Source organism: Rhinoderma darwinii, chromosome 7 (genome assembly GCF_050947455.1).
Source record: "Rhinoderma darwinii isolate aRhiDar2 chromosome 7, aRhiDar2.hap1, whole genome shotgun sequence".
NCBI lineage: Eukaryota > Metazoa > Chordata > Amphibia > Anura > Rhinodermatidae > Rhinoderma > Rhinoderma darwinii.
The window spans coordinates 127,693,043-127,716,268 of NC_134693.1; the positions used below are offsets into that span (position 1 = coordinate 127,693,043).

The window sequence follows — 23,226 nt, forward strand, 5'->3', positions numbered from 1 at the left end:
CAAGTGATTTTACTGCTCCCTAAACACTTGGACTGAGCTATAAACCTAGAGACTCGCACTGAAGATTTCCTAATAATTACAGATTTTACGGTCATCTGGGGCTTCAGATGACGGTTTCTTTTTTTTAATGGAATAACACCAGAGGAAAAATGAATTCTAAAAGCATAATCCTTCAATTTAGATATAAATTATAAAATATAAATCTCTACAGTCTGAGGGCGTACATAAACGAGGGAGTAAAACAGGCAGCTGCTATGGGGCCTTTGGAGAGAGGGGGCCCATCCTTGGTTGATTCCCATCCTCTTTGCTGAACTAGGACTCCCCTCTACAGAGGAACTACATTCTTAGCAAGCAAAGTGGTGGGGAATTGGCACAATGAGAGTTTGATTTTATTTTTTTCCCTTTTAAAGGGGCTCTACACTTCGATAAACTGCCTGGTCTCCCTTAGATACGCCCTGTACTCGAAAGCAGCCATACCTGCATGAAGGTATGGATGTACGGGAGGACTATTCCAGGGTTCAAATATATATTCTTTTGTGAAAAACTAAGGAGTAGGAGAAGGCTAGAGAATGGAGGTCTATGGAAATATCAGTAGCTCATTATTATGTGTGATTTTCCCCTTTCAAAAACAATAATTTTGTCTTCGCTGCCCTTACCGAACGTAGTTCCAGCTTCGGGTCTGCTCACAGATGACACAATGACGAATCCAAAGCCCTCATTTTCACCACGACGAATTTCTACATCATATGGCTGAATCACTGTGCTGACTAGTCCACTGCCTCCGCCGCCTCCACCACTGCCGATTCCACTGGTGGAGCCACTGCCGGAGCTGACTGTGTTTAGCGAGTTTTGGCTGCCTTGCGGTGTGCGTTTCTCCTCTGTTAAAGAGGCAGGTTGGGTACTGCTATGGTGGGAAGATGCTGGTGAAGCAGGAACATCATTTTCGGTTTTGGGGACTGGAAGGTAAAAAAGTTGGTTTGTTATGAATGAATTATAAATTAAAATGAACAGGAAAAATATTTATCTAAATGGTCCATCAAGAAAGAGAGGGCACCAAAGTAGAGGTCGCCATACAGCTTAGTTAGCTGTCGGTCAAACACTCGCTTGGGCCAACCGCTATTCCTCCCGACACCCATACATATGCACGAACCAGTCAAGCGAGTATGCGTTCTCAATTGGGGAGGGGAATAAGCCGCTGCCAGACACATTTGGTGATGGCTTATCTCCCACAAGAATAAAGAATCGGCCATGTTGAAATTTAACAAGTCTAATCCTTCTTTCCCCCGACACCTGCTGTCGGGGAAATGATGGGATACCCACATGTACCTTAGATGGTCGGCCAGTCCCGCCAAAATCAGTGGGTTCAGCCGACGCACAGCCCAAAAGACAATCTTCGATACAGGGAATATTTATATCTAATCTAACTAATGATCTCCAACCTGTGGCTCTCCAACTTTTGTAATATTACAACTCCCAACTGGGAGTTGTAGTTTTTCAACAGCTGGAGAGCCACAGGTTCGAGAACCATGATGTAAACCCTTTAACTTAGAATCAGCCATTATTTATAGGTGATGTCTCCGTATATATATACAAACTCAATAAACGGATCTCTTTCAAGTATAGCATGACTTTTCTCAACATGTACAACACAGATATAAAAGGCTCAACACGATCTTGCTAAGGAGTATTACCTATGCAGCAAACAGCTGGTCTACTCCAAAACGTTAATATCAAGTAAAGATCTTTTTATGAATCAGAAGAGTTGTAATAAACTTATTTATCTCCTTGAGGACCCATCATATGATGGTAGAGTAACCCTTGTGTATTTTTGAATAGATGGTTAGCTATAACATTTCCATATATCAACCAAAAGGAAGAATTGTCTGGCTTTACCACACAAATAAACGTCAACGCACCTGGATAAACTACTTTGCGCCTTATGGTTAAATTGACGTGACCTTGTTTGGCCGCCTGCTGCATGAGCTGAACTACAAGTTGATGTGACTTTCCAACCACAGCCGTTCCATCTACACATATAAGTTCATCTCCCGATCTCAGCCGGCCATCTGCATCAGCTGATCCCAGAGGCACAATATGACCTATGAATATCTGAGAAAAGAGATAATATGTTAGGCAATACATTACTTGGATTAATAAAGTTTACGGAGTCTTAATTTGTGGAATGCCTGGAGAGAAGTCAACAGTCACGATAATGCTGTGGAAAAATATGCAGTTATTTAACATATGGTCGGTATAGACACTGATCCAAAGAGCCAACTTATTGTCTATTTCCGGTATTGAAGATTAAAGGGGTTCAGATTGGTGGGGGTACGTCCCCCGGCAACCCTGCCGATCAGTTAATTGAGGGGCCCACGGCATTAGTCGCCACAGCCTTTTCCCAGTTTACAGGAACAGCACCATACACTTCCATAGAAGCTGTGCCTCAGATTGTAGTTCCGGTCCCATTCACGTGAATGGAACGGAGCTGCAATTCCAGGCACAGCCGCTACGGATGTGTTCGGTGCTGGGCCTGGTAAACATTGCGGAGGCCGCAGCAATGAACACCACGGCTCCTTGAGTTAGCTGATCGGCGGGGGTACCGGGAGTCGGATGCCCACCGATCTGATATTGATGGCCTATCCTATCCCTATCCCATCCTAAGTATGGACAAGCAATAAAAATGCAGTGAAAACCCCTTTAAGGATGAGAAAGCTTTTTTTCTCTTCTACAAAGCACCTTAACACACCAAGTTTTTGCGTGTCAACTATGTTGACATGTAAGTCGCTGTTCACACCTAGGTTATTTCTATTCCATCTGAACTATTATTTCCAGTAGACAAGCTCTAGGAAGATACTGATTCTCCTTGTGGAGATCCAGCTGGTGGGGAGTCTTTAGGGCAATGTTCCCTGGGAATTAGTATGCAAAATAGCTCTCTAGAGTAGGGTTCCGGTTGGCTGTCTAAGATGCCATGTGTACAGGCTCCGGGAAGAGCCTGTACACATTCTTATGGAGGAGAGCCAGCTGAAAACTTGACAGACCTATTATTAGCCATAGGATCTATAAAAATTTATTCCAAACGGAACGGTCATGACTTCTTAAAAATAGAAGGCCTGATGCCAGTGTGAATAGAGCTTTGTTTGATTACTTTAGCTATTATATCAGTTTTTATTTCCGCTCATATTTATTAAGATCCACACATATGAAAGCAGCAAAAGTGCCAGGAAGCTTCGTAATGCTGCCAGAGTCTCTGTCTTATATGTCACCATACAAATCATTACTATACACAGCTGGAATTCTAAATTATTAACTTGACTTGATAAACCCTATTTCAAAGCATTACTATTGTAACCATGTACATTTCACATTATCATCTGTAACTACAGTACTTACTGGTTCCCCTGGCTCATTTCCGCCAAGAATTCTGAAGCCAAATCCAGTCTCTTTCCTCCATAAAAAGATATCATGTTCTTGAAAATCTGGAACTAGAAAAGATACATTAAGAAAAAGCAACACATTCTTATTCTATATTGTAAAGAGAGAAAAATCTGTTCAAAATGCCCTAAATTATTTAGTAGTTTCCATTCTCAATACATAAGCTTAATGACATAACTGAGCCAACTGGATGATTTCAGTCCAAATAGACTGAGAAAAATTACCCATTTACAGGGTTTGCCATTTGATAAATGTTAATATTCCCTTTACATGCTAATTCTCCTGTGAAAGGACCAGTTTAAAGGCCAAGCCAACGTATGAGCAGGGATATAAACAGACAAGGGAAAGCCCCATAAAATATAAAAATGGGGCTTCTGCATCTAGTGGACACCTTCGCAACCCCTTTTTTTGTCCAACCTGCAACTTCCAATCTTTTGTAGAGGTGAGGAGTGGCTAACCTTCCGTCTCCTTGCTTGTTTTAAAACACTATAGGGCCTGTGGTTCATATCCGTCGTAATGAGGTGGTAGGACCAGGAGTGTACATAGAGTGGGTCCAATAGAAGGGATCAAAATGGATTCCCTTCTTATGGTGCTAGATAATGCCAACCAGGACAAAAGGGCCTGGTATTTTTATGCTATCCCCTTTCCTTGACCCTTGTGGGGATTCTCTCTCTTCTTTGTTAACATTGCAAGGGATTCCTTCTTAGGTTCTCACCATTCAATAGCAAAGAGAATGGGATCAACCTTGACTGGGCTCTTTTTCTCCAAGGGTCCCATAGTCTGTCTCTTTTCTTTCTTGGGTAGGAGTTACCCCAGATGGGCTTTTCTCTCCACTAGCATCATAACCATTGGTATTATTACGGGATTTATACAATCATACAGTCCACACATACGAGCCTGCCATTTGTATTTTGGCTCCCTACAACCACCCGCATCCTGTAGACGCTCTCACTTAACACTTAATGTGCTCAGATTGTAACCTTATTGAAGATTTGCATAACACTCTTAACAACTTCGAGAGAATGAAGTGGAATTGGACCAAAACTGAAATGTCACCGGCCTACAATAACAACACCAGTTCTATTTTCGAGCATTCCTGGTGAATTCTTTGCCAGATGACTCGGATGCTGCCAAGTTTGATATTTGATCTTATTTATCATTATGAATTAATCATACTGTTTCCAAATCTGACTAGTGAACAGATTTGTGTCTCTGAAGTTTCATGTTGGCTTCCTCTTATCCCTTCTACTGTATGACGACAATCCCCAAACAATTATTCCAGCTGAGATCATAAGTCATCTGGTGCAACATAAGAAAAATAATATGCAACCCTCAGGCTACTTTGTATCCAACAATAACTGCAATTTTGCATACATAGTCTTCAACTATAAATTCTACTTAAGAGGTTCTTGTTAATCAGAATAAGTCAGAAGTCATTTTTTTTTTACTTTTAATTCGGACTATAGGGACTGTGTTAAAATCTATATTTTATTCGGCATCCCCTATTACCAACACAAAATCGTATTCACTCAGTAGGTGACGAGACCACCCAAGGCTTCACCTTGTAGAGCACACAATTAATGACATAATTAGATGTGAAATGTTATGCAGTACCGATTTTTCCAGGCTTCCGACCACCCAAAAATAGCAGACAGATCAGTAAAGAACATTGTATTTTGTTTATTATAGAAAGAAGATCTTGATCAACGCCTAACACATTCAATTAGTAATAGTTGTAGATGAGGATAACCTTCTTTTATTGTTATTTCATACAGTATGTGTAGTAAGGATATAGCCTGATATTTGGGCAGTAGGACCTAAAGCAACACTTGCCCCATTGATCACAGTCCTTTTTGAAAAAATTTGGTCCATGTATTTTGTATTTTTACCCTTTTTATTATGTAATTACTGGCAATTTGAATACAAATACTCGGGCTCAGGCACATAGACGCACGATGGACCGGTCTTGTAAGAATCAGTAACACAGCACCCACAGCCGGTTATGATCAGCCTAACTGTACCTCAATGTGCCTCTAATTTTATACGGAGGCACACAGAGATTTTTCTTTCATATTGAATCCGTAATCCGTGGGTAAACTAATTGTGGTATTACGGAGGCATCCTCACATAGAAGCATTGCTTTAAGGGTAGAATATAGAGGAACGATTTGAAAACACACATAGTGCCTAAGGAGTTATAATATAGACCCGCATGGCGTCGCGCACATGTATGCATGAGCTCTTAAGGTCATTTGGTTTATTTTGTGTTATTTGTGTATTTTTAGCATTTAATAATTCCTATATATTGGACCAAGACTGCCTGACCTACATATAACATTTTCAGCAAACTGCCTTTAGAAAATAGCAAACACAAAGAACAAATCATTCAATGTGGAGTAAATATATATTTTTGTTTTAGTTAACGGTAGGAAGACTGAATAAGGCAATCCGAATGAAAAGGCTACATCAATTAAATGTTATTTCGGTGCCCAGTAGAGTATTACCGGAAAACGGTTTCTGACCCTCAGCGGATCTTCACTTCTATTGATTAGAGAGGTGGTCTCCACAAGTCAATACCATTAAGTGAGTCAAGTAGATAAGGTAATATAAGGACTTTTCTTGAAGAAAAAAATCAATATAATTAGGGGAAGTCACTACTTGTGGTTAAGTCAGAGGTTTGTATTCGGAAAACTCACTGAGTGGGATGAAAGCCAGGTTTTAGTATTGGACACTTCTCATGCTGTGCATTACAGGAGATTAATGGCTGCATTGGAATAAGTCACTAAAGGATGATGAAGAAAAAAATAATTGACCCAATCATTGACCCAAATGGCCAACCTACTTCTTTGTATATATAAATATATATATACACACATATATATATATATATATATATATATATATATATATTTATTTTAACATGAGATGTATTTGATGTCAGCATTTTGCACCTCTTGATTTGGTAAGGGGCTAAAGTACTTTCGATCATCTAAAAGTGCCTATAGACAGCGAAAACTGCCAGCTCACAAACGCCAACCATTTAGCCAACAACGTATGAAACATGGCTTGGATTCATCAAAAGTTAAGTCCATGGTCCATTCTTCATGACCTGGAAGGCAGAGGCCCCCACAACTATCACAGGTCATTTATGGTACTGGTCTTCTAATGTGGAGAATTGGGGAATTTTGGGTCTACTTAGGTTTTAGGACCCGGGTGCGACCACAATCTCTGCCCCCCCCCCTAAAGTTATGCCTCTGCTGGAGGACACAACTACAGCCAAAAGCCACCAAAAGAAGGCTGAAAAAAATCCAATCTGGCAGATCCAGTACTTATTTACAGATCGAGACCTTGGGAACAAATATTAGTGTCGAAATTTCAAAACCAAAATCATTAGGCTGTGTTTTCACGTCGTGGATAGATCATCTGCAGATTTGCAGCAGATTTACCGCCAATTCATGGAGGATTCTGCAACGGAGTTTGGCACAGATTTGCTGAGGCTCTCTCAACAGCCGTAAGAATTTGGAACGTGTGAACTCAGTCTTGAAATGCTTTGCTATAGCGGATTTATTTATGGTCTATAACCAACTTTAGTCTGTTTCCCTCATGTCACCAATAAGCCATATTCCATATAACTCTATTCTCACTTGACAGTTTACTGCCTCCGACAAAGTCAGCACACTCATCTCTCGCTGCTATGGTCATTCTAATGATCTGATTACCCAAAAATTTTGAATTGAAATAATTAAAAAATTACAAGTGAAGAACTCGGTACAGAATAGGAATTATTGCACCTCTGAAGAATAAGTAAAGCTAAAATTTCTAGTTAATGTTTTGCAGTCAATAAAGCAATTAGTGGAGTTTTTCTTGCTCTTCCAGCTCTTTAGCTTAAGTGGTAATTTACCTTAATCAAGATTAAATACCCATAAAAACTGAACAAAACATCAATAGCGATCCAATGTACTTTATTCCTGTATCGATCTTTGTCACACCGCACTAAAATAAAACTTTGTTATTTCTCTTTTACAACAGGGACTGTGAAAGCCGATGGCAACTGGTACTCAACCCAAAATCAACCTGTAAAAGATTACAGTTTAGCCAGAGTACTCTGGGCCTGTACTGCAGGAGGTCCCATATTTACTTCTATTATAGGAAGGCTTTAATTTTTTTACGGCACAATGCAGGTTTGTTTGTTTTTGCTATTGTATTTTTCTCACAAACAAATCTGTATCGACTGCTAAAGAAACAGAAGACTTATAGATTCAGGACTTTAACTTGAGTTTTCTCTATAATTACTGCTGTGATTGTTAGTAAAGGGTGATCGTGTTAGTAAATGTGATTAGAATACAAGGTCTGCTTATTTTCTGTATATTCAGTATTAGCGCCACCTATAGGATGTGTCTGGTATTGTAGCTTCACCCCTGCACATAAAAGGGGCTAAACTGCAATACCAGACACAGCCAACAGACATTGGTGGCGCGGGTTCTAAAAAAAAAAAAAAAACTCTCAGGCTTCATGCACATGACCATAATAGATTTTACTGTCCGCAAGTACGGCTCCAACGGCTACGAATACACATCTGTAGCCGTCTGCAGTTGTGGAAGTGCCCATAGACGACTTTGGGCGAGTCGGTGCCGCAATTGCGGACAAGAATAGGACATGTTCTATAATTTGCGGATCAGGTCTACTGCACGGAAGTACACACACCCGTAAATATACGGAAAGATGTCCGTGGCCAAAAGAATTTAATGGGTCCGCATTTTCATCCGTAATAACGGATACAAATTACGGTCGTGTGCATGGGGCCTGACGCTTAAAAATTATTTAAAAATGGGTTGGATTCCTTTTTTTCAATAATGATATAACTATCTATTAGACGGCTATGCTACAAGTCAGTATTTTATTCACTTACAAAAGGCAAATTCACATTTACTTTGCCAGGGTTTTCCTCTTGGTCAGTGTTTCCAAAACCTGTCCTCAAGGAACCGCAAATGGTAATGTTTTGAGGGTTCCCTTAGGCCCTGTTCACACAGTTTTTGGACGCAGAAGCGGCGCCAAAAAACGGCCAAAAAAAGTCTCCAATTGATTTCAATGGGCGGCGGAGGCGATTTTTTTTCATGCCCTTTCTTTGGGCGTTTCCATCTCTGACCTCTCATTGACATCAATGGGAGGCAGAGGGAGCGGTTTTCGAGGTGTTTTTTGCCCGCGGCGCTCAATGGCTGCGGCCGAAAAACATGGCAAAGAGTGCAGACAGGTCAAAATTTGCCTCAAAATTCCTGAGGCAGGTTTTTCCACCTGCAAAAAAACTCAGTGTGAACAGGGCCTTGATGTTGCACCGATAATTTTAGGTTAGGTTTACTAAAAGAATAACTAGCATGTGTTGTCTCTATGGGAATTTTCTCAACAAAACAGGGCCTGTTGGGGTTTAAGGACAGGTATGGGAAACACGGCTCCGGGTCAACAAATCATCAAAACAGGTTGAATTTGACCAACTTCCATCTTTTTGACACTTCGCTACGTAACTTGAGTAATAGAAATCACAGAAAAAGCTCATGGATAGGTCTTAAAAGAACCACATTATATGCATCTTCTTTTGCAATTTCTACTTTAGGTGCCATGGACTGTAGTCAGACCTAAATAGTTAAATATGGTATAGAAAATATAATACAAATGGCAATAATATATAGATAGGTATAGTTTACGTATAGCTTATAAACCACTGGTGATATTCATTTCCAGCAGTTATGTATATGATTCAACAGCAGACGACCATTAGTTACCTACTTGTACTCTAGATTTTGCCGCTGATCTATTCTAGTCACTGACAATATAAATATAATGTATACTGTGCTGCAGGACATACTACTGCGCACCTGCCAAAAACAAGAAGCCAGTCACTTTATTGGAGTACATATATTGCACTTGGTTACACACTAAATGAACCCGAAAACGTGCGTGGTCCATTTATTTCCCATCTATAAAAACATACTAGGCCGTTAACGTTTATGCCAAGGTTACATACATGCTGATCCGTGCAGTCATACTGCCAAGAAATCTGCATCAATCAGTCTGATGTTCCGGGATTCCTCTGCTTATTGCTTATTGAGGGGGAAAACTAACTGCTTCAAGGAGAATTTACATTCACAAGGCATGCCACCTAGGCCAGCCATGATCTGAGACCTTCGTATAATGTAATAACCTATCAATGATGTTATATAAAACTATAATATTAACGAATAGGCTTTAGGCTCATCTGCTTTGTCTACAGCGTAATGGCCAGTACTGCACCTATTTTATCATCTCTACTCTGCACATCGTGCACAGAGGTGTATCTTGAAATTTCAATGCGAAATCTGTAACGCGGAGCCTAAACCATCACGTCATTTACAATACTGGTGGTCTCATATGTGATAGACGGACCATTTGGACTCTCTCAGGCTCCAGGGCTAGGGTGCAACTGCAACCTCTGCACTCCCTATAGTTACACCCCTGCCTGAACAAAAAAATTAGAGACATAATTCCTTCATAGTCGTGTTATACATTTTTCTGGGGGGTTTTCAGCAATTAATTGTATATGGAATGTCAATTCGAGGTGGGAGTCTGATTTCTGACTCAATAACAACAACGGGACCCCTCTTGCTGCTCTTGGGCATCGTCACTCCCCATTATATGAAATGTAGATATGGAAAAAGTGGAGTTAAGAGACAACCGTATTATATATAATGAGCATATTGAATGCCTAGGGGGTACTCCGTAACTTTATGGAACCAGTGGCTCGTCAGTTTGTGTGAAGCTATAACTTGTACCCTGGCATGTCCCATGTGAACATCCCCTGTCTATTAGAGTGGGGCACACTGAGTTAATATACTGAGGTAGTCCTTCATTCAGGAAACTCATCAGTTAACCAGAGAGTAGCTACAAAGAAGTTCTCACGCTCTGGAGGACCCAGCATGTCCATTCATTACACAAACAGACCATTGATTTCAATGGAAATCATGTAATGCTTCTTTTTTCCTGTGGTGGCACTGCAGGGGAATTGAACACTTGCTTTAGGGTTCCCACACAGGTTATAGCTGATCACTGGAGGTGCCAGCAGCATGACAAACTAATCAGTGGGACTAATATAACAAAAAGGGGATGAGCAAAGCAGACAACCACTTTAAGCTTTTATGTTTGCTGTGTTCTCGAACATATACAGAACTACTGCCTGATTAGAGTAGATACTTACGTCTGCTTTCATACATGCTCCTGGACTGGGCCCAGATTTTAAATGGATCAGGCTTTTTCTGTCCTGAGCCGTCACCTTGGTCCACAGATGGTGCCTCGCTGGTTGGATAGTCAGGAACAATAGGGGCAATACGAAGGGGTGAGGCAGTGTGCCCACTGTGATGACTGGATACGCTGTGCTGGGAACTGTTTTGGCTGTCTTTCCTTTCAAGTTGTGGTTGCTGTTTAGAAAGAAGAAACAAAAATAACTATCTTTGATGTGGAATTATAATTTTATAACTTTTTTCCAAAATTCAGTTTCACACTAAAATGAAAAAGACCAGCAATAATGACAAAAATATCAACCTCTTACTTGACTGTACATTTTAAAATGACAATGTTATATTTCCTTAAAGGGATCAATTTTGTCTCTGATTCCAAGTCTTAAAGTATGTAAAGAAGAGATTTGGGAGGCCTTGTCCAGGCTGGGAGGCTGCTTGCTGCATCAGAAACCTTCCCCACGGCTCTATTTGTAATAAAGACTTTCTAGCCATTTATGGGGAGAGCCAAGAGGAAAATGACCTTGTTTCCTGACAGATCTATAGAGTTTTCCGAGTTAAAAAAAAGAAGCCTTCAAATACCCTACTGGGGAATTCTGAGTTAATAGTGTAGGGTTCCCTATTTATTAGTCAGAGCGGAGGTCCTTACTCTGGAGGACTTATCACATCCATAAATACATTGACAGCCCATTGCTGTCAGTGGGCACCATGTAATGCTTATTTTCTCCTGTGGTGGCACTGAAGGGGAATTGAACACTTGCTGCTGGATTCCCCGCAGATTACAGCTGATTGCAGATGGTCCTAGCATGGTCCTGTGATTATCTCGTTGTTAGTAGACTCTTAACAAAAAAGGATTATCCATGGCGGATAAGCTTTTTAATCTTTTTTCTGTCACTAATTTTTAGGTCTGTCGTTTCCTTTAAGACCAGTATACTGCTCTACCATCCATAAAAGTCCTGAAAAACATTAAAGAGAAAAAAAAAATCCAAAACTTTTTACCCTTATAATAAGCAGCTGGAAACCTAGTATACGCTTTAACCATTATATGTCAATTATAATAATGGGAGTTAGATTAAGTATGTGAGAAGATTTGTGTCTAATGGTTTTAAGAAAACTAATGGCTTTATGAACAATGGCCATCGGCAAGGCTTTTATCCAAAGCAGGAGATAAAACAATATACAACTAAAAAATTGAGCATTCACGATCCTTCTTGCCTGATGGACTTTCAGCACCTTTCTGGAAACCATTGAGTTAAATGATCAGAAGAAATTAAAGAACAGGTAGTAAGGTTCACCCCAGAGATGAAGAGGTACCAATTTCCTGCTCGAGTGCTCTCCGCTTCCCTGAAGGAGAATTGGAGACGTGTGTTTCAGTAATAATCTGTAAAGAATCATCTTGTTAACAATGTAGATTGGGAGACCGTTATTTCCCCGTTTTTTTCAACTGTTAAGTCCTTCATCCGAAAAACAGTATTTATTAAGCACATCACAGAGCGGAAAATGGAAAATAGTTATGAATCACAAGCCAAAGAAAGCAAAACCACACTATTTATTGGGCATGCTCTCATTCAGTGGAGCTGTTTTTGTAATATAACTTTTTCAGCCCAGGGGCAAAAGAATTGCTTGCCATTTGTGCGGGGCTGCTGGCCCAGTAACCTCAAATTCCAGTAAAGTGTCAAAACACAAGTCCCTAAATACATGAAGAAACTTGTAGTCTGATCAGCCGGCTACCAGAAATCAAGCTGTGGAGGCCGATTCTAATGTTTTACTTGGTTGTATTACTGACAACAGGATAATCCAGGAATCTTGTATCCTTCATCATCCATAACATGTGCCACATATCCAAAAAGCCCCTTATCCATTTGATACACACCTAAACTGGTTCCTAAGCATTGTGGGGTGGTCGCCCTATCCCAAATACTTTGCCATACACATGAGATAAAAGTAGTCAATTTCAGCCAACCATTATTTTAAAAAAAATTAACACGAAAGATTGTTCGCGATGGCCGATGGCAGATTTTTGTCTGCCCAAAACGTCATCTGCCAGGTTGAAAAAGGTTGGCCTTGGTTGGCTGAAACTACACGTGTATGGCCGGATCAGCTGAATTCGGACGATAATTTGCCACTTCGCATCAGCCCCAGGAAGTAATTTTTCTTTTACTAAAACAGACTCTACGATCGGCCAGTCTTTACGGTCACAGTTGGGATCATTTGCACCAACAATCCCACAGACAATTGATCGACCGCATTGCAGCCGATCATGGTCTTATGTGTATGGCCGGCTTAAAGATGATATTACACGGCCGGACATGGGCCGTGTAAACGAGCGCCAATCAACGAGATAGCCCGTTGATCGGCGCTCATTTGCTCCTTTCATAAGGACCTAGTATGGGGATGAGCGCTTGTTACTCCGATTGCTCATCCCAATGCATTTCTATCATGTCGGCAGCACATCTCCTTGTTTACACAGAGAGATGTGCTGCAGACAATGATAATATTTTGGCCATTTAAAACGATACAATCAGCTGATGAACGAGCACTTGCTCATTCATCGGCTGATCGTTGCCCTGTTTACACAGGGCAATTATTCTTCGAACGCTCGTTTGCTCGATAATTGACCAGTGTAAAAGGGCCATCAGTCTCCGTAGCACTTTCCCTAGTATAGCTAATTAGAATATAATTACGTATGTATCCGTTAAGGGGGCTGTCCGCTTATTCTAATCAGTTTTGTAAGAAGGGTCCACCGAAAATAGGCTGATCACCGGTTGTTCCACTGCTGGGACCACCAGTGGTAAACTGTAATCTGTGGGGAAACACAGAAGCAATTCTCCTCCAGCAACACCACAGGAAAAAAAGCAGCATTACACAGTGTGCATTGAAATCAATGGGCAGTCGATGTAATGGACGGATGTGATGCTTCATGGCCACTCTACTGGCTAATTGTTGGAGATCAAGAACATACACCCTTTCTCCATGGACTCAGAATGCCGTAATAGGTATTTGAAAATGGGTTTTCTAAACCGAAAACCCTCTTAAATTTTATGGGGATAAGAAATTAATCCCTTGTCGGAATCTTTGGATATACTGGATAGGGGCTTCCAGAAACAAATACCATAGAGATGGATCCGACCGGTCAGTGGGAACTATTGGGTTCTGATCCCAGGACGAGACAGAAATTAAGGGATTACAGCCCCAGGTCATGATCATCCCTTTTAGTTCACTCATCTATAAAACATTGTGAAATCCAAGCCATCCTCAGAATTACAAATATGCTGCCCATCAAGAAAGGTTCCTGCTAACATTTTTCACAGTCCATTGACTCGTGAATAGGACATAAGTGCTATGTACACCTACAAATCCTACAAAAAGGGGCATATTTTTTTTGTCACACTTAAGAGAGAAAAAAAAAGTTAGAATTTTGGGTACATTTTGGAACTACCTTGTAGCTGAGAAATGACACATATTGCAATCTGTCATGCAAATAATATATTGGCCGTGGAATCACAGCAGCAGGAAAAGAGGCAGAAGAGCGAGTGCTGAAGAATTAGAGATGCAGAAAGAATAGCGAGGACAGGAGGGCACAGAGCCCAAGACCTCACTATTGGGAATAGATTTCCATAAATTATTGAGCGTTGTCATGACAAGGTGTACTTATGTTGCATAACAACTTTTATAACTTCTTGACCCCACACTCGCTGTCACTCCATTATAAACTAATGTATTATACAACTAATACGCTACTGTAATCCACAATAGCTTTAAAGGGGCTTTTTTGCCTTCTGATTGTGCTTAGCTTGTCCCTGCGCCTTCCTGATATTTTTACTAAATGCATTTTCTTCCAACTTTTAGGCCTACAGACGAACGTAAATCTCGTCCGTGGATGGCCGTTTTTTTGACGGCTGTCACACAGCTGCATGTATTTCAATGGGGCTGTTCACACGGTCGTAGTTTTAAACGGAGCATGTGAAGGGCCCGTTAAAAAATAGGACATATACTATTTTCGTCCGTTTTCACGGATCCCTCAATAGACTCCAGTCTATGAGGGATCCCTGAAAATGGGTCCCACATGGGTGCAACTCGTACAGGAAAAAGTGCAGTGTTTCACGTCCGAGTTTGCACTCGTTCGTTTGAATCCGGCCTAACTTTGAGCATTTCTTTTGTGCTTTTATATGATCTTTGGATAAGACGTAATCCTTGTTGCTAAATACGGTTTTACTGAATACAGTTCTTGAATAAATAAATTAAACGCAGCTAAAGATGTAAAAGCCCTTTAAGGAATTATGAAGTGCTTTTATGCACTAAATCAATTCGGTGGCCATGTCTAATGAACCTTTTATGATTATCCATAGATTTTTCAGTTACAATTGATTGCTCGGCATTCACCTTATTATATCTTTTTTTCAAGTGATCTAACGTGTCTTACTATTATAACTTGTTATAGACAGATGTAGCAGAGCTGACCTTGGAATTTAACAGTTTACTTTGTGACAACGCATCGAGTTGGATTTGAAACTACAGATGACACATTGTGATGTTACTGTGTCATGATGAATTGTGCCGCAACAAACTCAGCACTACTTTGTCTATCACATTGTGTAGTCACCTATGAACATTTCGTTTTTAGGTAAAAAATTCTGTGCTGAATCATTCAAAATATGTTTTTATTAGGGTTGGAGATCAGTTTTTCTGATACACAGCTCCAAATCTCCTGCTTCTATTCACAAAGCCGCAGAGTTAAATGATATAATTCTGTCTGCTTGAAGCCTCCACTAGGGGGAGCTTTGAGCTTACTGAAGATGCCGCTCCCATTAAACACAAGAATAAGCTCCTACGCTCCCCTAGTGGCAGCTCCAGATAGCTAGAATTTTTATAGATTTTTTACTTTATAGCTGTGAGAGGGGAAGAAGGGGATTTAAAGCTCTGAAACAGGAAAAACACAACCCCTACAAAAGATATATTGGACTTAAAAATGAAAAATTTTCAAAGATGGAGCTACACTTTAAGCATAGGGTGACTTGCAACCTGCTGTAGCGATATAAAAAATACAAGGAGCATCTCTCCCTTTGGAGGACCCAGCACATCCATGTATTATGCATAAAGAGGATTGATTTAAATGGGCAATGCTTTATTTCTCCTGTGGCGGTGCTGCAGGGGAATTGAACACTTCCTGCCAGATTTCCCCACAGAATACAGCTGATTGTTGGGGGTCCTAGCAGTGGGATACATGGAGATCATCTCGGTCGTTGGGGATACCTTGTAACAAAACGTAATTGTCCAAAGCGCTCAACCCTTTTAATCCATCTTTTTAAAGAGAGTCGGTCAGCTCCTTTTTGGCTACTAAACCCATAACAGCGCCATGTAGGGGACTCAAACATACCTTCGTTGCCACCGATAGTCTTTTAATTTCTGACAAAAAAAGTTATTTTTCGTCATATACCAATGAGGTCGCACGGGCCCTTGGGGTGATCCCAAGCCTGCCAAGTGCTCTGGTTTTGAAACGAAGACCCTCCCTCTCCTACCTTGATTGACAACTCCAATGTTCGCTGACGCCACTGGGTTTGGCAGTGAAATGCATACGGCACGCTTGCAGTAAATCAGTTAAAGCCATTGCCCAGAAAAAGCAAAATACTGCGCATGCCAGAGAACTGACGGCCATACTGTGTATGCACCACATGCATTTCACCGCCTGAACCCAATGAGGTCGGCAAATGCTGGAGGCATCAGTCAAGGCCAGGGGGAGGCGTTGGGTATGGTTTACGTTCAAACCCCAGGGTACTTGCCAGGCTTGGGACCGCCCTTAAAGCACTTGCAACCTTATTTGCATATCTCACAAGAGAGTACTTTTCTCAAAAATGAAAAGGCAACGTCAGCGGCAACGGTAAATTTGTACATATGATTAAGCCCTCTAACAGCTGCTGCTATTAATTTAGTAGCCTAAAAGAAGCTGACAAACTCCATTTAAGGTTCCTTTAAAGATCAGTCAGTCAAATCTAAAATCTATCCTCCAATGTGATCGCTCAGAAATAGTGTAGTCCAAATTTTGAGATTTAAGATTTTAAAAAATGTAAAATCGGTCACTTATATCTTGTATTCTCCCAAATTACAGGTCAGCCCAAAATGCTTACCTAGGACTGTCCAATAATAGAGACTATCCGATAATCAGAATTTTACTATATTTATATAGTCAAATATTAAAATAATAATTTGTATAATAATAATATTTATTATTATTGGACACATGGGAATTTTTGATGACCCCCCTGTACATTTTTAGTATTAACTTTCTTTCTATCAGCTCCATAGAGTGAAACAACGCGCGTCCTATGTCATCCTGTGACCTCACGTATCGGATCGGTAACGTTGGATGACCACTCTAATGGCTGCGTTGTTTCCGCATTAGCTCATAATCAGCTGATACTTTAATCACGGTGATGAAATATTCAGAGATCTGTCGTAGTAAGTGTACATCGGGGAATTTAGTGGAGTGCAGGTTTCCTCTATTATTCCGGAGGCTTCGTTACACAATAAGACTGAGATGATTGCCAAACACTCTCTGGTTGTTTCCACAAATAATGACCTTACCAGTTGCCAAGCAACACGGCAAATGCTTATCAAATACGGTTTAACAAAAAGTCCAATGGGAAAACAGAATGAAGGAATGACTTTCAGCGTAAATCTGTACTCTAGTAAGGAACAGCTCCTGCACATATAGACTATAAGATTTTTGCAAAAAACCCTGAAAAGAATAATTTGTGGTCGATATGATGACAATCTTTTAAGGGGGTTGTATAAGATCAGAAACAAATAAAAAAAAATATTATTCAAGAAACATTGCCACTTTAGTCTATAGGCTTTGTCTGGTATTGCAGCCCAACTCCATTCAAGTGAATACTGCAATACCAGCCACAGCTCCTGGATAAAAGTGGCGCTGTTTTTGAAATAATCATATAGATCCTTGAAACGCCATAATTATCAACCCTCAGAAAACTCAGTACAGCTCTCTACCAAACATTCCCAGAGTATTCTAGGCCCCTATTTCTTTGATGGTCTCCGAATTAGAGGTTTTGGGCAGTACAATGGGAATAAAAAGGATTTGCTATAATAATGGTGCAAAGACACGACTGAAAAAAATGTTTGACATAATTTAGATCTATAGTTCTCCTATTAAGCAGAGGAAGCAGCCCTTTTGGAAATGTGGCCCATGACCCCCTTAGGAATTACTTACACCTCTGAGGTTCTTTGTATATTTTTAGGTTTCATGTGACAATTCAACTCACAACACGTCTACCTCAAAATATAGCCAAAAAGCTTCAGAAGCTACGAATAGGGTTTGATCCCAAAAAGAATAAGATCATCCCGCCACACCACACGATTGTCTATTCTCCCTCTACTGTTAGGGCCTGTTCACATCAGCGTCAGATTCCATTCATCGGTTCCGTTCAACCTCTCTGTCGGAGGAACCGATGAACGGAAAGACAAACGGAAACCATAGCTTCCGTTTGCATTACCATTGATTTCACTGTTAAAGCTTCCATTGCTCTTGGTTTCTGTGTTTAAATTCCGTAAAGCTTCAGTTTTTTCCACGGAAAATATAGCGTAGTCGACTATGCTAATGTTTCCGGGAAAAAAACTGAAACATTACGGAACGGAAACAAACAGAAACCAACTGCAACGGAAGCATTGAAAATCAATGGTAATGCAAACGGAAGCCATGGTTTCCGTTTGGCTTTTCCGTTCATCGGTTCCTCCGACGGAAAGGTCGAACGGAAGCCCGACGCTGATGTGAATTGGCTCCTAGTTTTTGACAATTTTCCACTCCCTACAGTTTCGATAGTTTATATATACAAGGAGTATATGACTTTATTACAAATGTGCTGTATTACATGGCATAGAAGGGATTATGAAACGTTCATAATAATAAAAATAATAATAATCTACACACATGAAATCAAAATGGCTTCATAAAATAGATACAAATTGTGTTTTTATACAAAATTATAATAAAATAAAAGCAAATAATAAATGTAATAATACTGAAGAATTTAATAATAATAATAAAATAATAATAATAATAAGATCCATATTTCCATAGATTTGTATTGTAGCCTGTAGGTGTCAGCGTTAAGCTACCGTCACTAAATAGTTTTTGTTCGCTCTCTGCAGTCAGTAAAGTTTTAGTGAGACTAGGTTGGGAGGGGATGGATAACTATAGATCATAGCCATTTGCACTGTCTGCTACATAACAAATCTTGGCTGTATATTGTATTATCTATTTAACGGTAGAGTAGCACAATATATAATCAACTTGTATGATGACGATATTGAAGAACACCACCATCGGGGGAAAAAACAACCAGTATGTTGGACTTGCCGGGGTTGTAAATAACTCAAATACACCCACTTCTTTCCGCAAGCCAGGTAGTAGAAACCTTTCCCAACAAAAGGATGCAAATTGGGCCTTCGTAAATATGCTGTGCAGCAAAAATCACTAGGTGAGAGACCGGTCAAAATGGCGCATTTCAGCACTGATCAATAGGTAATTGGCAATGTAGGCCAGGGCCTAGAGGTCCACCGTTTAGGGAGATAGAAGTATATTCAGCTTTGACTTTTTTCCATCTTTCATTTCCCTTTCCTAGTATATTTTTGCTCCATTGGATATAAAATGTTGACTTATTTTTATAATTTTTTTTGGAGGGCTGATACATAAAGGACATACAACTGTGAATTTAGTGTGCATGCACATATTAATTGTAAATATAGCCTATGGGTACTACAAAGGATATAAAAGGTAAGTAAAAAGATTCTATTTTATAGAAAAAATAAGATATAAGAAATGAATAGGGTTATTAAATGGAATAATTAACCACAATCTGTAATTTAATTAGAATACTCAAAATATAGATATATAAAAGGTATGTGAAATGCTTAAATTAGTGCAAGTAGTACTAAAAGAGACACCTAGTGTTAAAATTACCATGAAAATTTGTTTTTCATAAAAAATAAACAAACTCCGCTTGCTGATACAATTTAATTCTGTGATCATTTCATCACATATGAAAATTGAAATTAATTGGAGAATATTATTACTGGATTCATTTGATCCAGGATCAAAAATTAGACTGCAGCTTAAAAAAGTTTGGTGGATATTTCTACCATAGTTCATTTTGCCAATATTTTCTGTAGCAAAAAAATCACAAAAAAATCTGCTGTGCCGTCTGTGACGTTATATTCTATAATCCTATGGATTGAACATCTGTGGATCTAAAACATTTGAAACATCCTTTTCTTTTTCTAAATAAATAAATAAAATGTATTTCATGGCCGTTCAACAACTCTTATTCCAGCCTAAATAATTCCAGCCTAAAATCATTAATTACACATTGCACTAAGCATCCCAGAACAGTTCTTGTAAAGGAGCTTAAAAATAATGCCACCGGATTTATCTTGCCTTGCAAATCACAAATTAAAACCGACAGACATTTAATATTGTAAATCGTATTTGTAAAGTACGTCCATCTTAAAAAGAAAAAAAAAAATGAAAAATACAGAAAAAAAATAAAATAAAATAAAAAAGGGATTTAAAAAATAAAAATAAATCATGGACTAAAATGTAATTAAAACTATATGAGAACCAGGTTAGAGTTATTTCAAAAGTGGTTGTTGAGGACTTGTCACCAAGGGCTAAATTATTTCTGACGATGGTGCAGAACTACAAGCTTATACTTTGACATTTTTGTGATTGGGCTGTGAGCACAAACGAAGACTCTCTCTTTGCATTAATATAAACTGACAATGGTTCAGGCCTAAGGTCACGTGACTACCCAGAAATGCCTGAAGCCATCAGAATCAGATCATTTATTTTAGGTATTTAACGAAAATATTTTTTTTTCCCCTTGTTCCAGAGACCCAGCGTTATTTAAGCAGGATGCCTCTCAAGTCCTGCACGCTGATTTAAATGCAGAGGAATATTTATCACTTGTGCCTTTTATTATAATAAAAAGTTATTATTCTCATTTAAAAAAATATATATATATATATATATATGATTTCTGCACATATAGCGGTTGTCATATTTATATTCTTTTAGATTAGTGCAATAATTGCGTATAAACAATGTCTACAAAAAAAAAAAAATATTCCAAAAAAATTATATACTCAAATACTGGAGCACAGGCTGGAAAATAAAATATCAGAAGATACAGACCATCAATTAGCGCAAGCTAGTGAATTATTTATACGTCCTCTGAAATAATGTGCAAGCTATTTTTACAGAAACCACTTTGCGGGCTTTTGAAGAAATACACTGACTAGTGCTGCATCTAGTGGAAAAAAATAATAATGATGTGTACAGGGGGGGGGGAGGAGGGGGTCCTAAACCTACACGTTCCTGCAGTCTATAATTTGAAGAAAAAAAATTATTCTACTTCCAGAATAAATTTCATGGAAACTGATCTGATATCATGGCTGAAAACCCCCCTGCCAAAAAAAAAAAATTAAGAAAAAAGGGTATCCCATAACACCACTATAAAGTATAGCAGGTGTTTAAGGACTATATAATAGAGAAAAGAAGGTGGAGTCTCATTTTTTGTCCCCAACTATGAAATGGATAGTGCCCCCACCTCAATCTCCCCCACCCCCGTCTTTTACCTCCTCCCGAATTAAACTGCCACAAAAAAAAAAAGGAGTCACCTACCAAGATTAATAGGTGCGATAAGGAACAGCCTGGTCATTTGGTTGAGCAAGGGGCTGCAAGGTTGTCTGCATACGGCTCTTTAATCATGCAGTACCAGAACGAGCACAATATCAATATACAGCACACCCTTCACAATGCATAAAACAGTGCTAACAACCTCTTTCATAGCATTTCTAAAACAAAAAGAATACCATGCTAAAAAAAAAAAAAAAATACAAAAAAGGTAAAAATAAGGACTCACCGACTTTGGGCTCTTCTTTGGGACTGGCAGTCCTGCAAAACGGCAACAAGGGAGAGATCAACATTAGCATACAAATGTTACGTTCATCTAAGATAAATCCCAAGGTATATCATTCTAATGTAGCCATCTGCACGGTAAAACCAGGACGGTCTCCAGCATCGGAGTTATCAGTCTGTTTATAACGAATCAAAGCAGAGCGCGAGAGAAAGCAAAAAAAAACAAGAGGAGGAGAAAGAGAGATCGAGAGAGAGAAAAAAAAAAAAAGGGGGGAACGCGAAAGAGAGAGGGACAGAAATCTATCTGCATTAGCGATGCTGCAGCAGCCTGGAGGCTGGGGAGAACAGACCTCAGCGGCCTGGGAAAACGAAGCACTTGGACAGAATCTCAAACGCTTCCCCTGGATTAAGAGGGACTTGGCTAACAATTAAACCTAGATATTTCCTTTTGACGCGAGCTGCTTGTCAATTGTATTGGACCAATGGAAACTGAACAACAGATACAAGCGGCTGTTAAAAGGGTTTCTTTACAGCAAGTGAGAAGACAAGGATTTTTGTGCGGAAGGGGGGGGGGGGGGTGTTATTACATCAAGGTTAATAAACATGTGGTAGGCAGCTCCGTAAGAACAAGGATGGGGTATGACCGGATTTCACTAGTGCAGATCAATAGTGATCACAACAGATTTCTGACTCACTAACACTGGGATAATTTTGTTTATTCAATATAAATATAATAATGGTGAATGCAAAGATAGATAAATATGAGACAGATAAATAGATAGATAGATTATGAGACAGATAGATAGATTATGAGACAGATAGATAGATTATGAGACAGATAGATAGATTATGAGACAGATAGATAGATTATGAGACAGATAGATAGATTATGAGACAGATAGATAGATTATGAGACAGATAGATAGATTATGAGACAGATAGATAGATTATGAGACAGATAGATAGATTATGAGACAGATAGATAGATTATGAGACAGATAGATAGATAGATAGATAGATAGATAGATAGATAGATAGATAGATAGATAGATAGATAGATAGATAGATAGATAGATAGATAGATAGATAGATAGATAGATAGATAGATAGGAGATAAAGAGGATAGATAGATAGATAGATAGATAGATAGATAGATAGATAGATAGATAGATAGATAGATAGATAGATAGATAGATAGATATGAATATGGTTATATACTGTATATACAACACAAGCAGATTCTCTATATACCGGATACAATTCAGCATAAACACGGATTATAAAGCTGTCATTACAATATAAACAACCAGACAGTGAACAAGACATTCGCACACCAGTGGATGGAGATCGCAGCCAAAGAAATCTCCGCACAGCTCCCAATATACATATTTACACACTATATACAATAGTGATCACTCATGTCTTAAGGTGGCCATAGGTACAAAGATTTGGCACGTGAATATACTTTGCCAGTAGTATAGAATTGCTGGGCTGTGCCTGAATTAGTTTGGGCCACTACCTAGCAACCTGCCAAGGTGGCCACGCTCCGTCTGTAGATGGTTGTGAGGTTTTCACAGGTCACCTTCATAAAGAAGTGATTATA

General features: G+C 39.3%; 1 protein-coding gene across 7 annotated transcripts in view; it reads right to left on the reverse strand.

The window, feature by feature from the left end:
* MAGI1 (membrane associated guanylate kinase, WW and PDZ domain containing 1) overlaps positions 1-23,226 on the reverse strand; it is a 381,212-nt gene that overhangs the window by 19,604 nt on the left and 338,382 nt on the right. For 6 of the 7 annotated variants that reach the window (XM_075834001.1, XM_075833999.1, XM_075833998.1 and 3 more), the window contains 5 exons: positions 21,628-21,659; positions 10,657-10,876; positions 3,391-3,482; positions 1,917-2,109; positions 657-956 (listed from right to left, as the gene is read on the reverse strand). In XM_075834001.1, the coding sequence (XP_075690116.1) occupies positions 657-956; positions 1,917-2,109; positions 3,391-3,482; positions 10,657-10,876; positions 21,628-21,659 (837 nt within the window). The remainder of the gene's footprint in view (positions 1-656; positions 957-1,916; positions 2,110-3,390; positions 3,483-10,656; positions 10,877-21,627; positions 21,660-23,226) is intronic. The other variant, XM_075834000.1, reaches the window with a different exon arrangement.